Raw genomic sequence first — 20,688 nt, forward strand, 5'->3', positions numbered from 1 at the left:
CAGTGTCTAATGTACAAACCACATCCAAGCCCTCACCGAAGTCGAAAACAAGCGACATTTCTAAGTAGAGTCCCAGTCCACTGCATCACACCTTCTTGCTCGGACGGGCTCGTTTCACCGCCCAACCTTTATCCGCCCTGGTGCTGACTGTGTTTGTTTGTTGCTGGAGTTCTGAGTGAAATGCACGAGGTGCGAACGTTTGCTCCCTGTAAAGCATTAATTTTTATTTGACATCTTTGCTATTTTTTCGTCGCTTGAAAATTACTTTGGATTCAGAAAAAACCAATGTTAAAGGAAAAACAGATCATTCCGTCCGTCTGAGGTGGAATACGGTAAAAAGTTTTGAACATTTCCAGAGAGGCGAGTATTTTTTCTGATTGTGCATCCGATTAATTTATGAGTTGATTTCGCCGAGTTGAATTAAAATCCCGCTTTATTCTGTTATTAGTAGTTACGGTTACTTTTTTTACACTTCAGATTTATTACCTTCGCAGAACCAGCTTTATCTTTGTCTTCAGTCAAAGAACCATATTGCTGTTATAACGCATCAGAGTGAACAAACTTGTGCGCTTATTAAACTTTCTCGGAAATAGAAGGCCAGCAAGCTTACTCAAGATCATTTTTCTGTTGCTCAAGTAATAATAGTCAGAGTTTTTTCATTTTTCATTACACAGTTTTGTTTTCCAGTGCACTATGAAAGTTTCTGTTCTTTCTGAAGAATAACTTTCTGAACGCAAATTGTCCTTTTCACTCGCTGTGAAGTAGAGAACGACAACTGCCGGAAGTGACTTCAAAACAATTGACTCTTTTCCCGTAAACAATTGCTGCAGCTGGATTCGACTGAGGTGAGCAAAACAAACCCTTATGAGCAATTTTCTGTATTTTCTAATGATCGGCTGAGTTTAATTTTCTTAAACGAAGACCCTCGCATTGACCAGTTAAGCTTATTGAAAATAGCTAAATGGTGAATCGTGGCAAGGCTGCCAAGTTGCAACTGATCTTTTGCTTTTAAGATCTTTAGGTAGGTTGTTTTCGTACAGAAAATTCATTTCTTCATTGTCAGCAAGAAGTTTTTGAAATGATGTAACTTTAACTTTGTTTGAAGGAAATCCTACTTACGCGTAGGTTTTTGACAGATGTTATGCGTGTTCAACTTGACAACACAAAGCAAAATTTATATATCTGCGCGAAACGAGTAAGTTTAAAAAACTATAGTTGCTTTGAAACCGATTTTTGGGAAGATTTTACTACATAAAGATTGACCTTTTTTCTGCCCACATATCAACGCAATAACCTCTACATTGAGGATTTTGTTTATATTTTAGTGATCTGCGAAACTACGAGTGTCCCATCGAGCGAGGGTTTTAAAATATCAGCTCGAGTGCGACAAAGTTCAGTGACTTCAAACACATTGTGGGCAAGCGTTAATTTTTTTGGGCAAATCACTGTCCAAAGATATGTTGTTTTTGTGTCCACTGTGGAGCTCCGGACCTTATATATCCAGGAACTTCCTTATATGAACACATTTTGTGAATGCATCTTGAAAAAAATCGGACCTACGCATGCACATTTCCAGTACAACGCAGGGAAATTAATGTCGTTAAAGTCCGTTTTACTATGAGGTATTCTTCAAGAAAATTAAGTAACGACAAGGTTATAAGCACAGCTTGCAACTTTTGAAGACAAATTGCCTGTTCTTTCCAGGTTATGAGTTTAAACATTTTATTTTTAGGCAGTGTATAAAATATTTGAAATCCCGCCATTTTTTCAAACCCGGCCAGGGGATCTGGGCAAAAAAGTTCACGCATGCTCATTACGTTTTTCCGCCCTGAATCTTTCAGCAGGAGTCGCTGTCACTAGTTACCAGTACCACCCGTCTTGAATTCAAATGGCGGACGCTTTGGATGATGAATGGTGGTTGGAACAAGACGTTGAAAACATAGGTAATTTTATTAACAAAAAAAATCAAACTTATATTTATGTAATAATATATTCCCTCTATTTAATTCTTAAATTTCTTGCCACAAGACAAAATAGGTGAAAAAAGGCGCCATAAAGAAGTAGATGTGCAAACGACAGATGACCATGTGAGTATTATACACTCTAAGTGCCGATCAGATTTTTACTTTTCGCGAGAAAATTTCTCCTACAATGTCTAGAGTAAGATTGCGACACAGCCCCATGAATTTATTATGCGTGAAGTACTCTCCTACTTGTCAATCAAATTGTGGTGTAACATCAAACTATATTGCAACAGAATTGTTATAAACGCCATTTGAGCTTGGATGTTTACTTAAGCTCAACAACAATCCATACTAAAAATCCGCCGAAATCCGTACGGTGGAACATGAAAGATTTGTTCAGCTTTCACCACAGGAAACCCAGTTTCAGCAAAATCACACTAATTCAGACAAAAGATCTGATAATTGTGTTTTTTCTCATGAATCTTAGATTTGATAATTACTATCACAAGCAAGCACACACTCAGAATAATCACTTATTGAAGCACAAAACTAGTTGCACCTGATAACCCAGGAGAGAGGGGGTGGGTTGCTCTCGCTTAGAGGAATCACAGGAATGATTTACTCGATACAAAAACGCTAATCTAATAGGGGTTATCTGAATAAGCAATCTGTTACAGAAATTCCAAGCATATATTAATTAAACTTTTTAACTGACCATTAAAACACTCTTTTATTAATACAGATTTTTATCAATTGACTCCTCCGGGATGTAACTACACCCGGAACTACATTGGCGTTATTTTGAGAGGGCAGAAGATCCAAATCGTGAATAACTGGGCACTTAATAAAATTTACTGTTTGCATGATTTCAGATTTCAGTTTTTTGACTAAAAATGAACAGAAGAACAAATGTATCTTCCAATATAAATCAATGAAATTCATAAAAATCAAGATATATAGGTGAACGAAAGGAGTGTGTCATCAACTTCTACCAATTGATTGACACCATCGATATATCAATCAAATCAGGTTTACCGATTCTTACCGATTGATAATTCAATATCAACTTTTATGATCTTTTATCGATTGACTACTCCGGGTTTTTGCTGGATCGTAACGCTCTGCCTATCTCATGACACCTGGCCACCTCTGTTGCAAGGGAAATTCAGAAAACCAAGCGCAGGGTGATTGTTCTCTTTCTATCTTCTTCTTATAGCAAGTCTCAGAGCTAGTTTATTGTACCTGTGTGTTTGGTCTGTATTTTCTGTGGCACCCCTGTATTTCTTGGTACATGTATAAGCAGATTAATTGCTCTGTGATCTCATGGTGTTTAAATTCCCTCCTTGTATCTCTTTTGTGGGAACTGCCCTGAACCTTGGCCAGTTTTTTTCCTCCATAATTCAGGTGAAGACCTCTTTTTCTATAACATTCATGGGATGCTATACATCTGAAAATAATTGCAGTTGTCAATGAAGGCGCCAAATTACTGGACATAGGTACAACATAAAGAGCTCACCTGACTAAGCTTCTGGCTCACCCCGTTTTGCTTCACCTGTGTTTCTCATTGGATTACCATTGTGTAACACTTCAACTCTTAGTTAACTTTCTGGCTGGGTTGCGTCAATTTTTTATGCTCTGCATGGGGAGTTTCCAGCACTCCCTTCTTAAATATGCGTTATCTCAGTTACCCAAAGTTAGGCTTTCCCTTAAAATAAAGTGCTTCCCTATTTTAGTAAAATCCAACTAGTTGTCTATTATCAATGCTGCATTCTGATTGGTTGAGCTACTACTAGGCTATATGTTATAGGCCACTAGTAGCAAAAAGCGGAGGCTTTTTGGCAGCAAATAAGGATTAAAGTCTAGCTTTAACTAGCTAAAATTTTTTTATTCTCGATATTTTTGACCAACTAGTTGAATTTTACTCAAACAATTATTCCTCTTGCCCTCATGGCCTCTGAATCAATAGCCCATTCGGCCTTCGGCATCATGGGCTTTTGACTCAGAGCCCATTTGGGCTCGAGGAATAATAATTGTTAAATACTATTTTGTTTTCTGGAACCAAATTTCTCATGCAAGGAATGTTCTATTATCCTTTAGTATTATCATTCTCTTTGGAAAGTTAACAACACTTTTCCTTAAATGAAAACCTATTTTTCTTATCAAAATCATAATTTAAGCATTGGAGCTTAAAATATAAACTGCTCAAAAACTTTACTTTGTTATTCATCATGAAAAATTTGTGAAAGTACAGTATCCTAACCTCCAATCCAATTCACTTTTAACAAGAAGGAGAAAATAAAAAGCTTCAAAAAATAAAACTTGAATTAATTTAATTATGTCGGCACGTCAACAAAAATTAACGTATAGGCAACCATAAAAGCAAAAACAATATCTTGCTGGATTTTTGAAAATGTACCTGATGAAAAGTGCAGCTGTTTGACTGAGAAAAAGACCAAAAATAGGAGGCAAGTTTTTTACCTCCAATGAGCCCAAAAATCGCAGGTCAAGAAAAGGAAAACGAAAAAAATAGCAATAGCCAGGAGAAAAGAGGAGAAACTGGAAATAATAAAAAGCAATGGCTGCACTCTTAATTTTTTTGTTGACTTCTTCGGAGACTTCTTTGGTTTTTGAGGGAAAAAAAAAACTATTTGAGGGGAGAGGTCTAATTGGATGTAACAAAAAAAAAATCCAGCTTAATATATAATTATTTTTCTTAACTTTGCTCTAACAGAAATCTGGTAAAAAGGATATAATTATTTTTAAAGCTAATAATTAAGAAATGACTTTCATTTTTCAGAGTTAAAGCCTTACGCTAAATTTGTTGTAATTTTACAGCTTACAGTTCACTCTTTACTTTGTAAGCCCCCTGTTTTATTGGGTTTTCAAGAGTGAAATCCAACTAGTGGTCTATTATCAATGCTGCATTCTGCTTGGTTGAGCTACTACTAGGCTATATGTTATAGCCCACTAGTAGCCAAAAGTGTCAGCTTTTTGGCGGCAAAAAAGGATTAAAGTCTAGCTTTAACTAGCTAAAAGTTTTTTATGCACGATATTTTTGACCAACTAGTTGGATTTTACTTAAACAATGATAAAGTTATTCCTCTCGCCCTCATGGCCTCTGAGTCAATAGCCCATTCGGCCTTCGGCCTCACTGACTATTGACTCAGAGCCCATTCGGGCTTGAGGAATAATTGTTAATTAGCCTTTTATTTAAGTACCCTGCTTTCCAAAGTGTGTCTTTCTGGCAATGTGAATTGTTTTCAATGGCATGCATACATGTATGAAGGTGTAGTTGCCTCTGGTAGTTTGTGTACATGTAGTTGGCTTCTTATGGGGTATAGAAATTTAACATTGGCAGAAATGGCAGCCTGCAGTTGGCAAATTGCCGCCTTTCATAACCAACTTTTGTTATTGTTGTTGTACATGTACCTAGCTATTCGGCACACACACACACAAAAAAAATAGTAAAAGTAGAGTGTTTAAGTATAAAGTTGGGCGTACACCCCTCAAGCAATGCGTGAGCTTAAACCAGAGAGGTGAGATTTTAAATATTTTACTATTCTGCGAGTGGTCGAGTGACAACAAATCATCTAGACCACTGTAGGCAGTTTACAGTTGCATGTTTTTCCAGTTGATTGTTGAGATAGAGTGCTTGCCATTATGGGTGGCCATTTTGGTTTAAAATGTAGTGAGGGGCAGGCTGCTGGGTTAATAGGGAGGCAAGAAAAATAGATTGACTGTCACGTTATCACTACAACTCGTATTAAAGGAGCTTGTTGTTCCGGCAGTGATGGAGGCATCTGATTAGGCATTAGACAATAGATGCTAATGTGCATTGACAGTGGGTTCGCTTTAAAGTTGCCCACACTGACAAGTCATTGAAAAGTCATTATTTCTATAAACACTTTCAAAAGACCTGTTTGCTTAACTTTTCTGCTATTTTGGATCATTTTGGGCCAACAAAACTGAAGACGGAATTGATGATGTCTTATTGGTGTCAAGTAGAGCAGACTCTTCCTGGCATTTCTTGGAGGAAATAGAATATAAAACTGTTTGAAATGTTGATTTTCGCCACTTTCCCTGCATGCATTGTTTTCAAAGTGTTCCCCATCTCTTAAGTACATTCATTTGATACTCATCCCCATGCTAGTCTCAGTACAGTTGAAACCAAGATGGTCACCCTTAAGGGTAGGCGCTTGATCCTGACAATCTTATGGAAAAATAAGAAACTGTGAATAGTGTACAAATCATCTAAAAGCATTAAGACTCCAGCATTGCTTGTGTAACAGAATGCCTCTTATTATAAGCTACAGCTGAAGTGCTTAAATATTGGAAAAAAAATTCTGCCTACTTTAACTATTATTTTTTAATAAATTTTATTTTGACAAACTTTAATAGAATGCTGACGGTGATACCAAAGGAAAAACAAAGAAAAAGCGAAAGAAACCTAAGGTAGGTCATCTTTTGTAGTAGAGACAGGAATTCTGCAGCTACAGCTGTTGTAATTGAAGATCACAACCTTTAATTGAAGAAACAAGGAAAGATAGAAATTCAAAGCTGCTTTAAATGAGAGCAAACTTTAAATTGAATGAAGTGAGATGGCCGATTCTGATAGAGAACTTTCTTTGAATGGCTTTTGGGCTATTGGCGTTTATCTGGTGTAAGGTTTTTGTCCACTGAAAATAAAAATTACTCAATATCCTGGTGGATTCCATGTTAATTTTTTAAACAAAGTCCAATAAAACACAGACAAAGAAAATAGGAGAAATGCAACTATCCAAGTATGCAGATGATTCAAATATAACTGGAAAGGGGACTTTCAGAAGTTAAAATAGTAAAACATTTTTGGGGGAACATGCCCCCGCACCCCCTAGAGGCTTGCACCTTCTGTGCTCATTTAGGAAATCAGTCACCATTTATCCTAGATCTGTGCCTGGGCGCATATACATGTTTTGAAGATATTATGGGAAGGAGGACACCTTAGCACTCAAAAAGGGACTTACCATAAAAATCGTTGATAAGTTTAAGTGTTCAGTAGTCTCAATGGCAACAGCTGTCAAAACATGAATTGACAGACTTAAATCGATGTACTGCTTTTGTGGGAATTTAACTCACAACATCGCAGAGATGAGTGAATAATAATTTTTTATACGTTATCTACACATAACTGCTTGAAAGAATTACTCCAGCAGTCTCTGTAGCCTACGAGAGCAGACGCCTTGTTTGCCTTTAATAAAATACTCTATTTGTTGGTTAATTGTTAACAAATCTCAGCCCAACCTTCATTCAGGGGACACTTCTATTCAAGGGACACTTTCCTTGGTCCAGAGGGTGTCTCCTTAGATGAATCACATTTCTTGCAGCCATGTTTGAAAAAGCATTGTTCACATTGTTTGTCCACTTCAAACACATTTCATCCCTTTTTGCATTTTCATGGCTCTCTTTTTTATTCAATACTATTTAAAAACGTGTATTCCTGTAAAACAGATATTCAACCAAAGAAACAACAACACAAAGAATATAATATTATGTACAGAGTGAAGTAAGTTTCAAGTTCACCATATTGTGTACCAGTATATGTAAGTTTTGAATTGTCAAGAAAAATAAATTACTCCTGGCGCCACATCTACTTACAATTTCTGGTATATTTTCATGTTTTACACTAATAATTATGCAAAGACATCAATCTCTCTTTACAAAACGGCGAGCAACAGTTTATGACAGTTTATGGTACAGAACAATCTTTGGAGATTATAAGTAAACGAGAAATCTACCAAATTGTGCCGAGTACAAAACACTACTTTAAAACACAAGTTGTAGCCAAGTGGTTTAATTTGCACTTTAATAAAAACTTTTAAGAACTGCCAAGGTTTTCAAGTAAGTGTTTATAATTTTTTTTTGGCGAAGACAATTTCAAGTAAAAATTGCTTTTTTAATATAATACTAGTTACTTATTCTGCAACTATGCGTTTAGCATTTACAGTTGAAACACTTACATGTATTCATTTCAAAACAATGCTTTAGGTGCAACGACATTCAGTGGGAATGCCATTGTGAAGCTGTTCACGCGCTAGAGTTTTTTGCTAAATGCTTATAGCAAATTTTACATTTCAAGGAAGAAGAAAAATGTCTGCCTTTTTATTTAGACCGACCAAGGTAACGTTAGAGTCACCAAGTGGCGCACTACAACCCGCCCCCCCCCCCCCACCCCCCATAATGCACAGATCTCTTGTCCCTATGAGTTTAAAAGAGATGCTTGTGATCAAAACAAGACATAAGCTCTTCAAAATGGAGATTTGGTGTTTTTTGCAAAAAGTCAAGTGAAATAAATACGATGGACCTGACGACCACATGACGGCCAGACTCTACGCGCATGATGGCGTCCCTTTCTGAGACCTGGATGCGGTACTCTGTTGCTTCAGGTTCTCCTTCGATTGGGTTGTATCTCAGTAACGTGTGATCATGTTTTGTGTACGATGTGGGTTCAACTAAAGCCTTGATCAAGATGCACCAGTTTTCCCCACTTGACCAGATATGCTCGGAGTAGCAGCTGTTGGAAGCGTAAGCAATGCTTGGGGAGAGAAATATGGCTTTAGCCCAATCTTCGAAACCAAAGTGCTTCACTCCAAGCCTTATGTGACCGTTGGGTGGTTTAATTGTGAGGCCATTTTGGAGCTTTGTTCCACTTGGAAGAAGTCCATAGCGTAGGATAGATTCTATATTACTGGATTTTGTGCCATGCCAGAGTGTGACCCAATTGGAGGTTATAAAATCCAAACTATTTCTTGTCCTGACGTCAAGTGTATCTTCATGGCGTAGAATTTCTTTTCCAATCAGTTTGCCTCTGCGTTTAACCAGACGGACACTTCGCACCAGCTCCTCTTCGATCAGAAAAGTTATGATCTGTGAAATTCGATCACTCCTGTACCATTGAATGACTTGCTTTATTTGTTCAGAACTGGCCTCGTTGGTCGGTTCACTCCCCCATCTGTTTATCGTCGCTGGATGTGCACCATATTCCAGCAGAAGTCCAACAATGCCACGCTGACCGTAGTAGGCAGCGACATGCAGAGCTGTACTATCGTCTACCTGCATCTCGTTCACTTGAACGCCCATCTTTAGCAGAGCCTCAGTTGTATCATAATAGCCGGAGCGAGCAGACAGATACAGTAGAGTATGCTTGGTTCATCGATGCTTGTAAGCAAACCCTTATTTTTCCGTACCTGGGCGAGTAGTCTTGATGTAGCTCCAATAGCTGCAAGCACGATAACGTCATTTAAGTTCCTCTCTGTGATTTCATAGGTGCCCCAATGAGTCCTTTTGTATCGCTGATCCTTTGACGCGAGAATAATGTACGCCAAAGAAGCCATAGCTCGTATCTGTCTTGAGCTGTGATTAGCACTTCTTCGGAACGATTCTTTGATTTCATGAAAAGGTGCGTTTGCAGAAATTTGGAGCACTTCATACGGTCGAACAAATCGCGGAACTTGCACTGTTTCTCCACTTGGGGCATGATATTGAAGTGCATCATATTCATCTACTCTTAAACGGCTAAACCTTGGGTGCCACATTTTTCGGTGTTTTTTTAACCAGCTTTGAAACGCGGAAGTTTGCAAGGGATCTTCGCTTCGGATTATGGGAGGTTTCACCTTCCTTGTGACCTTTTTTTAAAGTACGTGCGCCGAAGTTTGAGTTGTGTAATAAACAAAATATATTTAAGTCACCAGGAAGCTCGTCGGGACTTTTGCAGTTCTCGAGATCCTATAAATATCTATCTAATACTTGCTGTACGAGAAAAAAAAAATGCTCATCATACATTTGGTTACTGGCAAATAAGCTCAGTTTAAATGTGACTTAAACAGAATATATGTTCTTCAATTCAGCCTGTCTTTGATTACTGTGATTCTGTCTGGGCCATTCAGTAAAATTAAAAAAAAAAAACAAGAAGAAAAACAGAGCAGTCGCATAATTACTTCCCATGGGTATGAAACGAGATCATCAGATTCTTTTTCAGGAATTAAAAAAAAAGTGGTATAATTTGGCTACGAGAAGGGATAGACGGCTTTGCCTTCTTTCGAAATCAACCCATGCCTAATATAACTGTGATTTCTCTAAAAAAGGAAAACGACAAACTCAAGGGAAAAGTCGCTTCCTTGAGACAAAATTGCGAGAACCTTCAACCGTTTATTAAGCGAAGTAATATGCCGTCAACCAGTAACCAGCGGACGCCGAGACCTCGAACAGTCTAGTATTCTATACCCTGCTGGGTTCGAGAGGTTATTTTTTTTCGTAAGCACGGCTTATTTCATCCTAAGTATTTGGAGAACCCTCCTGTGGAGCCAGAGTAAGTATTCTACGGCAAATGTTACGATGATCTCAACAAGTTTCGAGTGTGGGCTAACTAAAGTCTAAAAAAATTTTGGTCCCGATTTGAAAGAGTTGACTGGCCAGATGGAAGAGATCGCGAATTCAGCCGATCAACTCCACACAGCACTACAATTTGTTGTATATATTCTAGGTGATCCAGAAGACGACGACGACAGCTAGACCTTGTTGACTCAGATTTACAGATCGAAAACATTAGAGCCTGCCCGAATTAATCTTAATACTAGGTTTTATTCTTTTTGACTTGTTTCTTTTTAATACCAGAGACGGATAATTTTTTTTTTCATGACTTAATGTAAATCACTGGATTGCCTGCTAGAGTTATTGACACAGTGATTGTATTCTTATGACTTATATAATTCTTAATGTTGTATTATGCTTTTAAAATCTTACTTCAAATATTTCTGTAAATTATGTACATATTTTCAAAGTTGAATAAAATTGTTAGTGTTAAAAAAAAAATTTTAAAAAAAATTATTATTATTATTATTATTTTTAATAAAATTGTAAAGAATATTATTATTAGTCGTCGTCGTCGTCGTCGTCGTCGTCGTCGTCGTCGTCGTCGTCGTCGTCGTCGTCGTCGTCGTCGTAGTAGTAGTAGTAGTAGTAGTAGTATCGAGGACTTTTTTGTAAGGACGCACCGCTTTGTTAAAGTAATCTTCATCTATATAGATTTCGGACAGCCTTCTATTGATGGACTTTGGGATGTTTTCCGTGATTCGAGGTGGATGTCTAGATTTCTTATTGACGTAGAACGGATTGTTACCCAGTTTGGTGTAGGGCATGTATTTACCGTTAGTCAGGTTAAGGGTGATGTCAAGGAAGTTTACTACTTTCTTGTTGGCCTCGATAGTAATCCTCAGACCGTACCTGGCGAATATGCTACGCAATTCCTTCTTTATGAGCTCAGCTTGCCGGGGGGATGCCTTGGTTACGCCTAGACCGTCATCTCTGTACAAGCCAAAGTTGCATGCATTACCAAACTTCTCTTTGATGTTGTGGCGGACATAAGTGCCGACAAGTTCGCATGACCCTTCGGCACCATCGAAGCTGCCCATGGTCACATCGAAGAGGTTTGGTGACGTTTTCTTGTTCCATAGTTCAACAAAATTGTAGAGAAGAGAGCTTTTTGCCTGAAAGATCATATGCCGTTCGTCGTCGCAAATGGTGTCATACTTAGATGCGAATTCGAGAGCGGCGCTTAGCAAGGGGTTGGGATGCTATTCTGTATGTATTGCTTAGAGTAACATTTTAAATTATCATAACTGTATCTCGGAGTTAAGGCTCAACACTATTTTATAAGCTCTAGTTCTCGGCCTGTTTTTAGAAAAGAAAACCTTAAACTTTTGTTTAATCCCGGGTTAAACTTACATGTAACCATCTCTCGTGGAACTGGGCCCTGACGCAGCTGAGTGGGCTTTAAAGACTTGGTAAAACACGAAAGGCGAGTTCATCGAAGCCGCAAAAACTTTGATAGATATATTAAAGCTTTATATACATTTGGAGCCATGCCAAAATATTAAAGGTGGTTGTGTGCTCCATCTTTATAAAATATAAAAACACTTGTCAAAAAATGATTTATATTGAATATTATTTTTCTCAGTAGTACATTGCGGGTGGTTTATTAAAAAGGTCTTTATTGTCCATGAGAACGGGGGACTGTAACTTTTTTCTGAAAGGGTGCTGTTCGCATTATTTGATGAAGTAGGAGACGAGTAACAGTGAAACGAGAGGGAGGGAGTAGGAACGGTAAGCACAGAAAAAATTGCTTCGAAAAATAAGACAGCTTGAACAGTCTAATTTTCTTACAGTCGTCAGTTCTTATCTCCACCCCAGACGGGTACGAGGCTACCCCCTGGTTTCCTTCCGCGATATTGTTGTCCTTCCTTGCAATAATTGTTATTCTTTTGGCATTGAAGTTTTCTTTCAGGGCCTGGGAACCTACACTTGAATTGTCGTGGCTGTAAACTAGCATTCTGTCGTTTACACGCCTTATCTATCAATTCAAAAAGAGAAAAGTTGAAGGATAAAACCTGTTTTCCTGTTACAATATTATTTCGTCTCCTTTTATTCGGAAAATATGAGGATGGACTGAGAGTTCCTGCAGTAATTTGACAAATTACCATGTTTACTCGAATAAGCGGCGCTTATTAAATTTTTCACTCTCAAATACGGCGCTTATTCGAGGACAGCATTTATTTGAAAGTTGGACGCGACGGAGAATTGTCTCAACTATGGTATTTTTATTTAAAGTATAAAACTAACAGAATCAGCGTCTTTCGATTTTGATTGTATAGTCATATTGGGGCCGCGGCGCTTATTCAAGGGCGGCGGTTATTCGATTAAATACGGTAATCAGTTGGCAGTTTTTGCTTGAATCAGCAATGTACTTATTACGATTTTTTTTTGGTGTTTAGATTGAAAGTGTAGCCACAGAGCTTGATGGAAGTAAAGCAGGTGATGTGTTATGGAGGAGTTTCTGTGACAGCACAGCAGGTTCATTGTCCACACTAGAGTTGGAGGATATAATGATTGATAGTGAGTTTTTTTGTTACTATTTAAGCGTGTTTACTTTCAAAATAAGTCCGTAAAAATATCAGATTACACGGAGCCTTGTATTTTCCTCTCGAGATTTGCTATAGTGTGGCTGATTCGTTAGTTCGTAATTTACATTGCGGACAGTGAAAGCGAGACTAAGAAGAGAAGTATATGGGCATTTGAACACACAGTGGAACCTCGCTCTACGGACACCTGTATCTAAAGTATGTGCCGACGAAAAGTTCATCGGACACCGGTTTGAAAACGGACATTTTCCTGTGTTTCGAGTCAAAAACTCCCATATATCCTCAACCCCTCTTTACAGACGCGGTTTATCTGTACACTGTCTATGACTGAATATCTTGCAGTGAAAACCTATCAGAAACGACGAATGACCTTCATCGAAGGTTCTGTCTAATATTCAGCCCACCTGGCTGAATCGCAAACTAAAATCGTTTGTACAAAGTAAAGTCACAGATTCCATTGTCGGGTGGTTTGAAAACGTAGTATGATAAATGATCGTGAGGTTTATTTAGGAGGAACTCGTTACAGACGTGTCCATTACGTTTTTTTTCTGCGAGCCTGGTTAATACGGACACCCGGTGAATACGGACACTATAGCGTGTCCCTTTGGTAGCCTGCGTACATCAATAGAAATTGGGAACACAATGGCGGCCGCGCGTGCGTAGTAAGGTCATAAATGGCGGCGGTTTCAAGTAAGGAAATGTATGGGAAAATACAGTCAACCCTCTCCAAGACGGACACTTTTGGGACCGGCACTAACTGTCCGTCTTAGAGAGATGTCCGTCTTATAAAGAGTCAAATAAAGGGAATAAGCAAAGGAAGGGACCAAGTCTAGGTGTCCGTTTTACAGAGGTGTCCGTCTTATAGAGGTGTCCGTTAAGAGAGAGTCGACTGTATAGTTTTCTCCAGATTTTTCAATATCGAGATTACGACTCGAATCCGTTTAAGTGGTTTACGTAAGCATTGATTAAGTAAACGTGGATATCCTAGGGTAAACAAGGGTAAACGGGGTAAAACGTTGCTAAATTGGGTTTCACATGGGTAAACGAGGTGAAACAAGGTCAATCAGGGGTTAACATGGGTTCTCGGGATATACAGTAATACATTTATATGGTAATTACATGTTTCGGGACGCCTGCTGGGTCTAACATGGTTCGTTTTCGAGAAGCCATTTTGTTTGTTGTTATTCAACCCGCAGTGTTTGACGGCATATTCTAGGTCCCAGGACTCCTGATCAGTATACCAGGCTAGATTTATTTGGAAGTAAATACGTGGGAAACACGAACTCGAAAACATTCTGAAAAATTATTTCGCTCTACTAAAATGCGTGATATCCTCGAAAATTACAAAAAGCAGAAATTAGATTGGGCTCTGAAATTAAGCAATGAGCTTTTTCTTTATTATGTGAAACAGCAGGCAGCCTAGCAGCACGAATTTCTTTTTTTTGTGGGCATCCCTTTCCGTCGGCTTGGCCGCCAAGCCTGGGACGCCATGAGTCGTTCAGCCTCATAAAACCCCATAGATTTAACTTTAGTCGTTCTTTTCTACTTATTTACATCATATAATATGTCTGCACTGTTTAAATTGTGCGCCACATCGCGTGACAGACAGGCTGCTTTCCGCATCGAGCCGCAACCTCCGCCATATTGAAATTGTCCTTCTCTAGCGTAATGTGTACACCGCTGACGATTATTCACGCGCTCAAAATGTCCACGATTTCTGTCAATAAGCTGGCGTCGTAAGGGGCACGGGATTGGGAGGAAGGGAAAAAGGGAAGAGGATTGGGGATAGAGGGTAAGGTATAAAAACGCAATTAAGTTTGGACCATGCTGAGAAGCGCCCCCTACTTGTGATTAGTCGCGTATTGATAAATGGCATTATCGGATTAGTTAAGGAAATTGGTGGGCGGAATACAAAAACACCGGCTCTTATAGTAGGCGCTCCCTTCGCTTTTCCCTTTCGCCCTTTTCTCCCTCACCCCTTCCCCCTCTCCTTTTTCGTCTGCCAAGCAGGCTACCCCTTGGTGTCCGTATTAACCGAGTTCCATTAACATTAAGAGGAAAGACAAGGTCAGGTGGAATGTTTTCGAGAGAACTAATTAGAAAATAATACAAAGCGTTTGTTACACAAGCGGACTAATACGCTGGGGAAAGTCCTTACTGATTATTGATGAGAAATGATGATGGAATTTTCTTCTTGTATTTAGGTTCTTGTTGTTTATTAGATGATTCAACCCACACTGGTGTGCTGGCGGAAGTCATTCCTTACCTCAGTAAAGGTTTGTTATGTCAATTACAGCTTTTATTAGGAAAGAGACCACTGCATTTAAATACACAACTTATTTAAATGAGACGTTCTGGCAAAGCCTGAAAACAAATTCAGGCTTGTTGCGCGGGATAAAATTTTTAAAAATCCTCCTATAAAAGTTTCATTACCTAACTACACAGTGTCTTTAGAAGAGTTATGATAACTTCAGTGGTGGGGTTAAATTAATGGTTCGGAGCAATTTTAACTGCAAAAAGGAGGTATTTTCCTGTGTGATAGAACTAAAATGAATTCAAAGGAGGGGTTGTTTATTTTAACTCAAAAGTTCGGGATAAATATGGTGTTAAAACAAACCCCCAAAAGGGGTCATTCTGAACCTAAAATTTTAACTGCTCTTTTGGAGTTAAAATGCATATTTTGTTGAAAAGTACTGTCTACCATACAGCTTTTCAGGTCGATAAAGGGACGTTGTTCTGTTGCGCTAAGGTGCCGCAAATACTGAAGTATTTTATAAGTGCTAATAAAGGAAAAATTTTATTAAGTAGTAAGGAGGAGAGTGGAGAAGGCAGAGTATAGTGTAGTGCTCCGGCGTGCCAATATTACTGAGAAGAGTTGTTATTTAGCACGGCAAAAGATAATGCATTGGGTAGAGATTGTTTTTCTTTTAACTCTTTATTACAGTCATCCCTCACTGGTCAGGAAATGTTGCCAAACTTGACAGGAGAGGCGATAAAGGAGCTCCAATCCTACTCGTTCTATCATCAGCTGCCACTAGAGCTGTGGATCTTAATAGGTTAGTAGGAGATGGGTCTTAGCCAATCTTTGTTAAGATCAATGTTTACATTTCGCCTTACTGGTAAATTAACTAAAGCAGTATAGTGGCGTTCTTTTCTGGAAAATTTCGTTATCTACCATGCTGCCATGCTGTAGACGTTAATACCTGTAGACGTGGATCATAAGTAAATCAAACTCTTCTCTGTTGTGAGTAGAGATATGGAAAATAACATGTAATACGTGAAGAAAATACTCGACGGCAGAAGTAATTGAATTCAATGAAATAAGTTCATGTGAAAGTACGACGTTTGAATTTGGATCAGCTCAGCCCAGCGTTCTTCACGCCTGGCTCAACCGGAAATACGGGTGTGGACCAGCTTTAATTCAGACGCCGAACTTAAAATGAGCCGAACAAAATGCATTAAATTTTTATAATGCAGTTTATCGAAATGCGTGTTTTTTCCCTTTGAATTTTGTTCGGCTGGAGTAAAAATCAGCGTCTGGATCAATTCCGGTGGCCGTAATTAATTTGATTCGGCCTATGTGACAGAAGTACGGCGTCTTAACAGGGTCAGTGCCTTGCATTTTATTATCGCACCTTCGCGACAAAGTTCTAAAGATAGAAGCGAGTAACTGCAAATAAAGACTAACGTATAACGTGAAGATTTTTTTTGTGTATAGGTCGGCAGCAGAATTCAAAGGAAACTGTAAAACTGTTAAATTATTTGCCAAGCACATGAAGGTAATGATACTTTTATCTTCCAGGGATTTCCATTTGGGCTGGGCAGGTGAAGGAGGCAGGAAACGATGGTTTTCGTGAAAACAACATTCGCCCCTACTTACTATTATTCTTGAGTGCTTTCTCGTAGGGACTTGTCAGAAATTAGCAGGGGGGAGGGGAGGTGGAAACAGAGGTAGGGTCACAACTTTTTGAGACTCAGAAAAGGGAGGGGTCATGAAAAATGGGCCGTTAAAAGGGGAAGGGTCATGCAAATATATGCCTGTGATCATATAGAAGTTCACCCATAGAAGAAAAAGGAAGTTCTTTATTTTTTAAAAAAAACTTGGGAGAAATAGGAGAGTCGAGTGATCAGCTGTCAGAATCAGAGTCGGACTCATCTAAAATGTATGTATATGGCATTACAAAGAACAAATTAGAAATATATTTTGAGTTTTCCTAATACTAACTCACTCTAGTGTATTGCAAGAACTAGATTTTATCACTTATACAAGAGGGGAAGGGTCATGATATTTTAGTTCAAGGTCAAGGGGAGGGTTAGCAAATTGTACTCCTATTGCAGGGATGGGTCACCTCATTTCCGAACCCAGATTTAAAATTCCCACCCCCCCTCCTCCCCTGCTAACTTCTGACAAGTCCTTACGTCACAATCTTTCGAGTTGAAATAGGGTTAAACAGTGAGCTTCTCATGTGAATCCCCACTTTTTTGTGTGGATATTTTGTCATTTATTGTCACAATTGTGCTGAAATTAGGGGAATGCCAATTCCTAGCTTGCAGAACAGGCGTTATTTTTTCTCGTTTTTTAGGCGTGCGAAAGCACAAAGAAGCGGGCTTGGAGCGCGTGACAACCGCTGCCTCCCCCGTTGCGCGTGTCTCGAGCTCCACGCTCGCCTCGCGCCGCCGTCGTTCGCCTGAAAAACGCGAAAAAAATATAAATAAAATAACACCTGTTCTGCAGGCTTTTTGCCTACCAATTCCCCTATACACATGCTGATTTTGTAAAAGGACAAAACCCAAACGCGTAGTTTAGGAACTTTTCCTGAATGTTAAAACTTTTTCCTGGTAATCTATAGCCAAGGACAATTCATTGATGGTTTCCTAAAATTGGTTATCGTATGAATACAGTAACGCGTAACAAAACTGGATCATTACGCTTAGTTTTGTTTTCTGAACAAGTCTTAGTGCGACTTGTTACTTTTTTTTTTCTAACTGTGAATGTTTGTTATCACTGAGTTTGTGAGGAATATACTAGCTAGTAACTTGAAAAAGGTGACGTTTCTTTCAGATGTCCGAGCAAGAGTCTTTTCTCGACTCACATGTGGTTCACTTTGGTATTGGAACACCAAGTCGCATACTAAAGCTACTGCAAAATGGTAAATGAACTCCACCTTTAACCATAAGACTTTCGCGTTTGTAAAGACTTTAATCTTAATGACTCATTTGCTCTAAAGCCATCCGTTTTGTGCATAGTTATAATAGGGAACTTTTGAGCAACCACTTTCCGCTAAAAATCGTCGTTGCAAATCGTTCCATGTAACATCACCTTTACGGAGAAGCAGTAATGGAAGAATCTTCCTTTATCTTTTTGAACCTGGGTAAAGTCATTTAAAAGAATTCAACTCTAGGAAAAATTACCTACATAGACAAATTGAGTGGGTACAAAAAGACGTGATAAAGTTTGAAAGGACGCAAATTCAAATTTTAGCGAAGTTTTCACTGCCGTCGTCGTCGTCGTTGCTTAAGCTCCCTAATATAGCGGTTTTCATTTGAGTGTCGAAAAGTAATTGGTTTTGCACTTTCTACACGATGCGATTGGCTTAAAAGATTCGCGCCACCTTTTTATCCAATCAGAAGTAAGACCAAAGCCAATTGTGACGCGCTCGCATGCATTTTCCCGCGCTTTGCGTCAGCCACATGTAATTACTTCGAGTTTTGATTGGTTCAATGTATTGTCTGTGTCCTATGTGATTGGCCAGAGTAATTACTTTGGTTTTGGTTTTACGACACTCAAACGAAAACCACTCTATAGCAGATGTTTCGGTTTTAGTAGCCACAATGACTGAGATTCTTATTGGTGAATAAAAATTGTTTATTATACCCCAAAACAAGTACTCTGTAAAGGATATTATTTTTGTATTCATAGACAAAAAAGGGCTTTGTGTAATTACTTACCATTGTATGAGTATCCAAAGTCCATCCGATCCTGAGGAACTCCTCCGCTAAAGATATACGAGATTAGCAGCTTTAGGCCTCCTGGCATGGTGTGTTTCAATCCAACCTGGAATTGGCGGAAAGTTGCTGCGAATTACAAAAATTAAAGCTTATGTGACTTTGAATTGCTTACTGCAAGGCTTTGGTCTTCTCGCCAACTTGCCCATCACGCATTAAAGAAGATGAACGGGTCTTAAGACCAAACATCAGGTTTACCATCACCACCGTTTTTCAATCCAAGTCCGCTTCAGATGTTGGTGAAGTTTTCGAAAAATATGTTACTCGCCCTCGGCTTGTGATTTGCAAACTTTTTCCTACAGTCCATGGAGCATATTTTGCCCGGCGAAACAAAACCAACAGAAAGTGCCGTCTATTGTTTAGCTAGCTCACAGTGTACCTTGTTTTAATCTATAGGTACTCTTAAAACATCAAGGTTAAAATATGTAATACTCGATTGGACATGGCGAGATCAAAAGCTTCGAAGAATGATCGATATTCCAGAGGTACAGTAAAATTCAATAGCTGTTTTCTTAGCGTGTAGTTATCTGAACAGTAAATTAGTCCTGATAACCCTGTACTCGAAAGCTGTTTGTTTTAAGGGCTAGATACTTGAACAGGAAATATGGTTTTAACTGGGTGTTTAAAAGTGGTATCATTGAATACCCCGCTCAGGTTACTGTAGGCCAGTCTTCGTCCAAGCCTTGTGCAATGCACAGAACCATGTCTGCAACTCGCCGACTGAGTCTCTTTTTCATTGCGCTAAATTCTGGCAATCGTTATTTTCTTTTGAGGTTTTACGTTACAACTCTTCCTTCGTTACTTTGATATATGAAATTAAACTGGCCTTTTTCCAAACAAACCAACAACTTCCTAAAGTAGTTTTTGTGAACACGGTTCTTTTAAGATGCTTTCCGTAAGCGTTTTCTTACATTTTTCCTATCACTGAGTCTAGGATACTAAACTATATATATTTTTCGTTTTTAGGTGAGAGGGGAGCTTATTAATCTCCTAAAGGATTTTGTATTTCCATTGGCGAAAGCTTCAAAACTTAAGATTGGATTATTTTAATCTTATACACGCAGCGCTCCTTTAATCTATTTACTGTTTACTTTGTACATAATTTAAGAATAAAATGACCTGAACACTTCCAGTCGGTCTGCCTCGTCCCCATGAGCTTGTACAGACGCCGGGAAAGCGAGTGGAAAAAAAAAACCTGGAGGGTTGTGGGAGGGGGCGGGACGCCGTCCGACCGCTCGACGCGATTCGTATTCGTGAAAGAATCGATGCTTTCGGGTTAGGCAACCTGGTCTTCAGCAGTCCACTCCAGAAACAGTCTCTCTCTTTAGAGAAAGAGAAATGCTGGCAGCTCAGATTCCCAGGCCACGGTCTACCCTCAAGAACGCCTATTGACAAGTACGCTCTGTACCGGCCGTCGATACACGGCCGGCAAACCAAGGCGTGATGGATGTACAACTCTATGTTTGCGAATATGCTGCAAAATCAACCAACCCACCCCGGCCCCTCTCCCGCATAAAATTTGTACCGCGCGCAAGGAGGTCAACTGCTTGCACCTAGACCCCCATGAGTACTTCTGCTCTGTGCTTAGAGGAAGTTAGACCCACTAAACCTACTCTTGAATTCATGCGCGGATCCAAATTCCCAAGCAAGCACAAATGCATGCTGTGCACACACGTGACACAAACGCGTGAAAGCGCTGAAGATTATGTTGCCATGCGAAGCATCTCAACGGAAGAGCCGAATGAGGAAATGGAGAATTGAAGAAA

At 39.1% G+C, this 20,688-nt stretch overlaps 2 protein-coding genes across 2 annotated transcripts; one reads left to right on the forward strand and one right to left on the reverse strand.

Annotated features, from left to right (window-relative positions):
- The first annotated feature begins 1,872 nt into the window (after positions 1-1,872).
- Positions 1,873-20,054, forward strand: LOC140923305 (uncharacterized protein C3orf26 homolog). The gene is made up of 10 exons (XM_073373403.1): positions 1,873-1,943; positions 2,029-2,087; positions 6,363-6,416; positions 12,770-12,890; positions 15,121-15,192; positions 15,861-15,972; positions 16,635-16,695; positions 17,979-18,066; positions 19,319-19,407; positions 19,889-20,054. The coding sequence occupies exons 1-10, from the start codon at positions 1,889-1,891 to the stop codon at positions 19,970-19,972; spliced, it is 795 nt and encodes a 264-aa protein (XP_073229504.1). The 5' UTR covers positions 1,873-1,888; the 3' UTR covers positions 19,973-20,054.
- On the reverse strand, positions 8,182-9,603 carry LOC140923294 (uncharacterized). Its single transcript, XM_073373392.1, has one exon. The coding sequence runs from the start codon at positions 9,078-9,080 to the stop codon at positions 8,208-8,210; it is 873 nt and encodes a 290-aa protein (XP_073229493.1). The 5' UTR covers positions 9,081-9,603; the 3' UTR covers positions 8,182-8,207.
- Positions 20,055-20,688: the final 634 nt, after the last annotated feature.

Source organism: Porites lutea, chromosome 1 (genome assembly GCF_958299795.1).
Source record: "Porites lutea chromosome 1, jaPorLute2.1, whole genome shotgun sequence".
Taxonomy (NCBI): domain Eukaryota; kingdom Metazoa; phylum Cnidaria; class Anthozoa; order Scleractinia; family Poritidae; genus Porites; species Porites lutea.

Excerpts from the sequence above, each read along its gene's own strand:
- LOC140923305 (XM_073373403.1), top strand. The coding sequence starts at position 1,889 with ATGGCGGACGCTTTGGATGATGAATGGTGGTTGGAACAAGACGTTGAA. Across the intron at positions 2,088-6,362 it reads TGCAAACGACAGATGACCAT|AATGCTGACGGTGATACCAA; the intron begins GTGAGTATTATA and ends AAACTTTAATAG. Across the intron at positions 16,696-17,978 it reads TATTTGCCAAGCACATGAAG|ATGTCCGAGCAAGAGTCTTT; the intron begins GTAATGATACTT and ends CGTTTCTTTCAG.
- LOC140923294 (XM_073373392.1), bottom strand. The coding sequence starts at position 9,080 with ATGGGCGTTCAAGTGAACGAGATGCAGGTAGACGATAGTACAGCTCTG.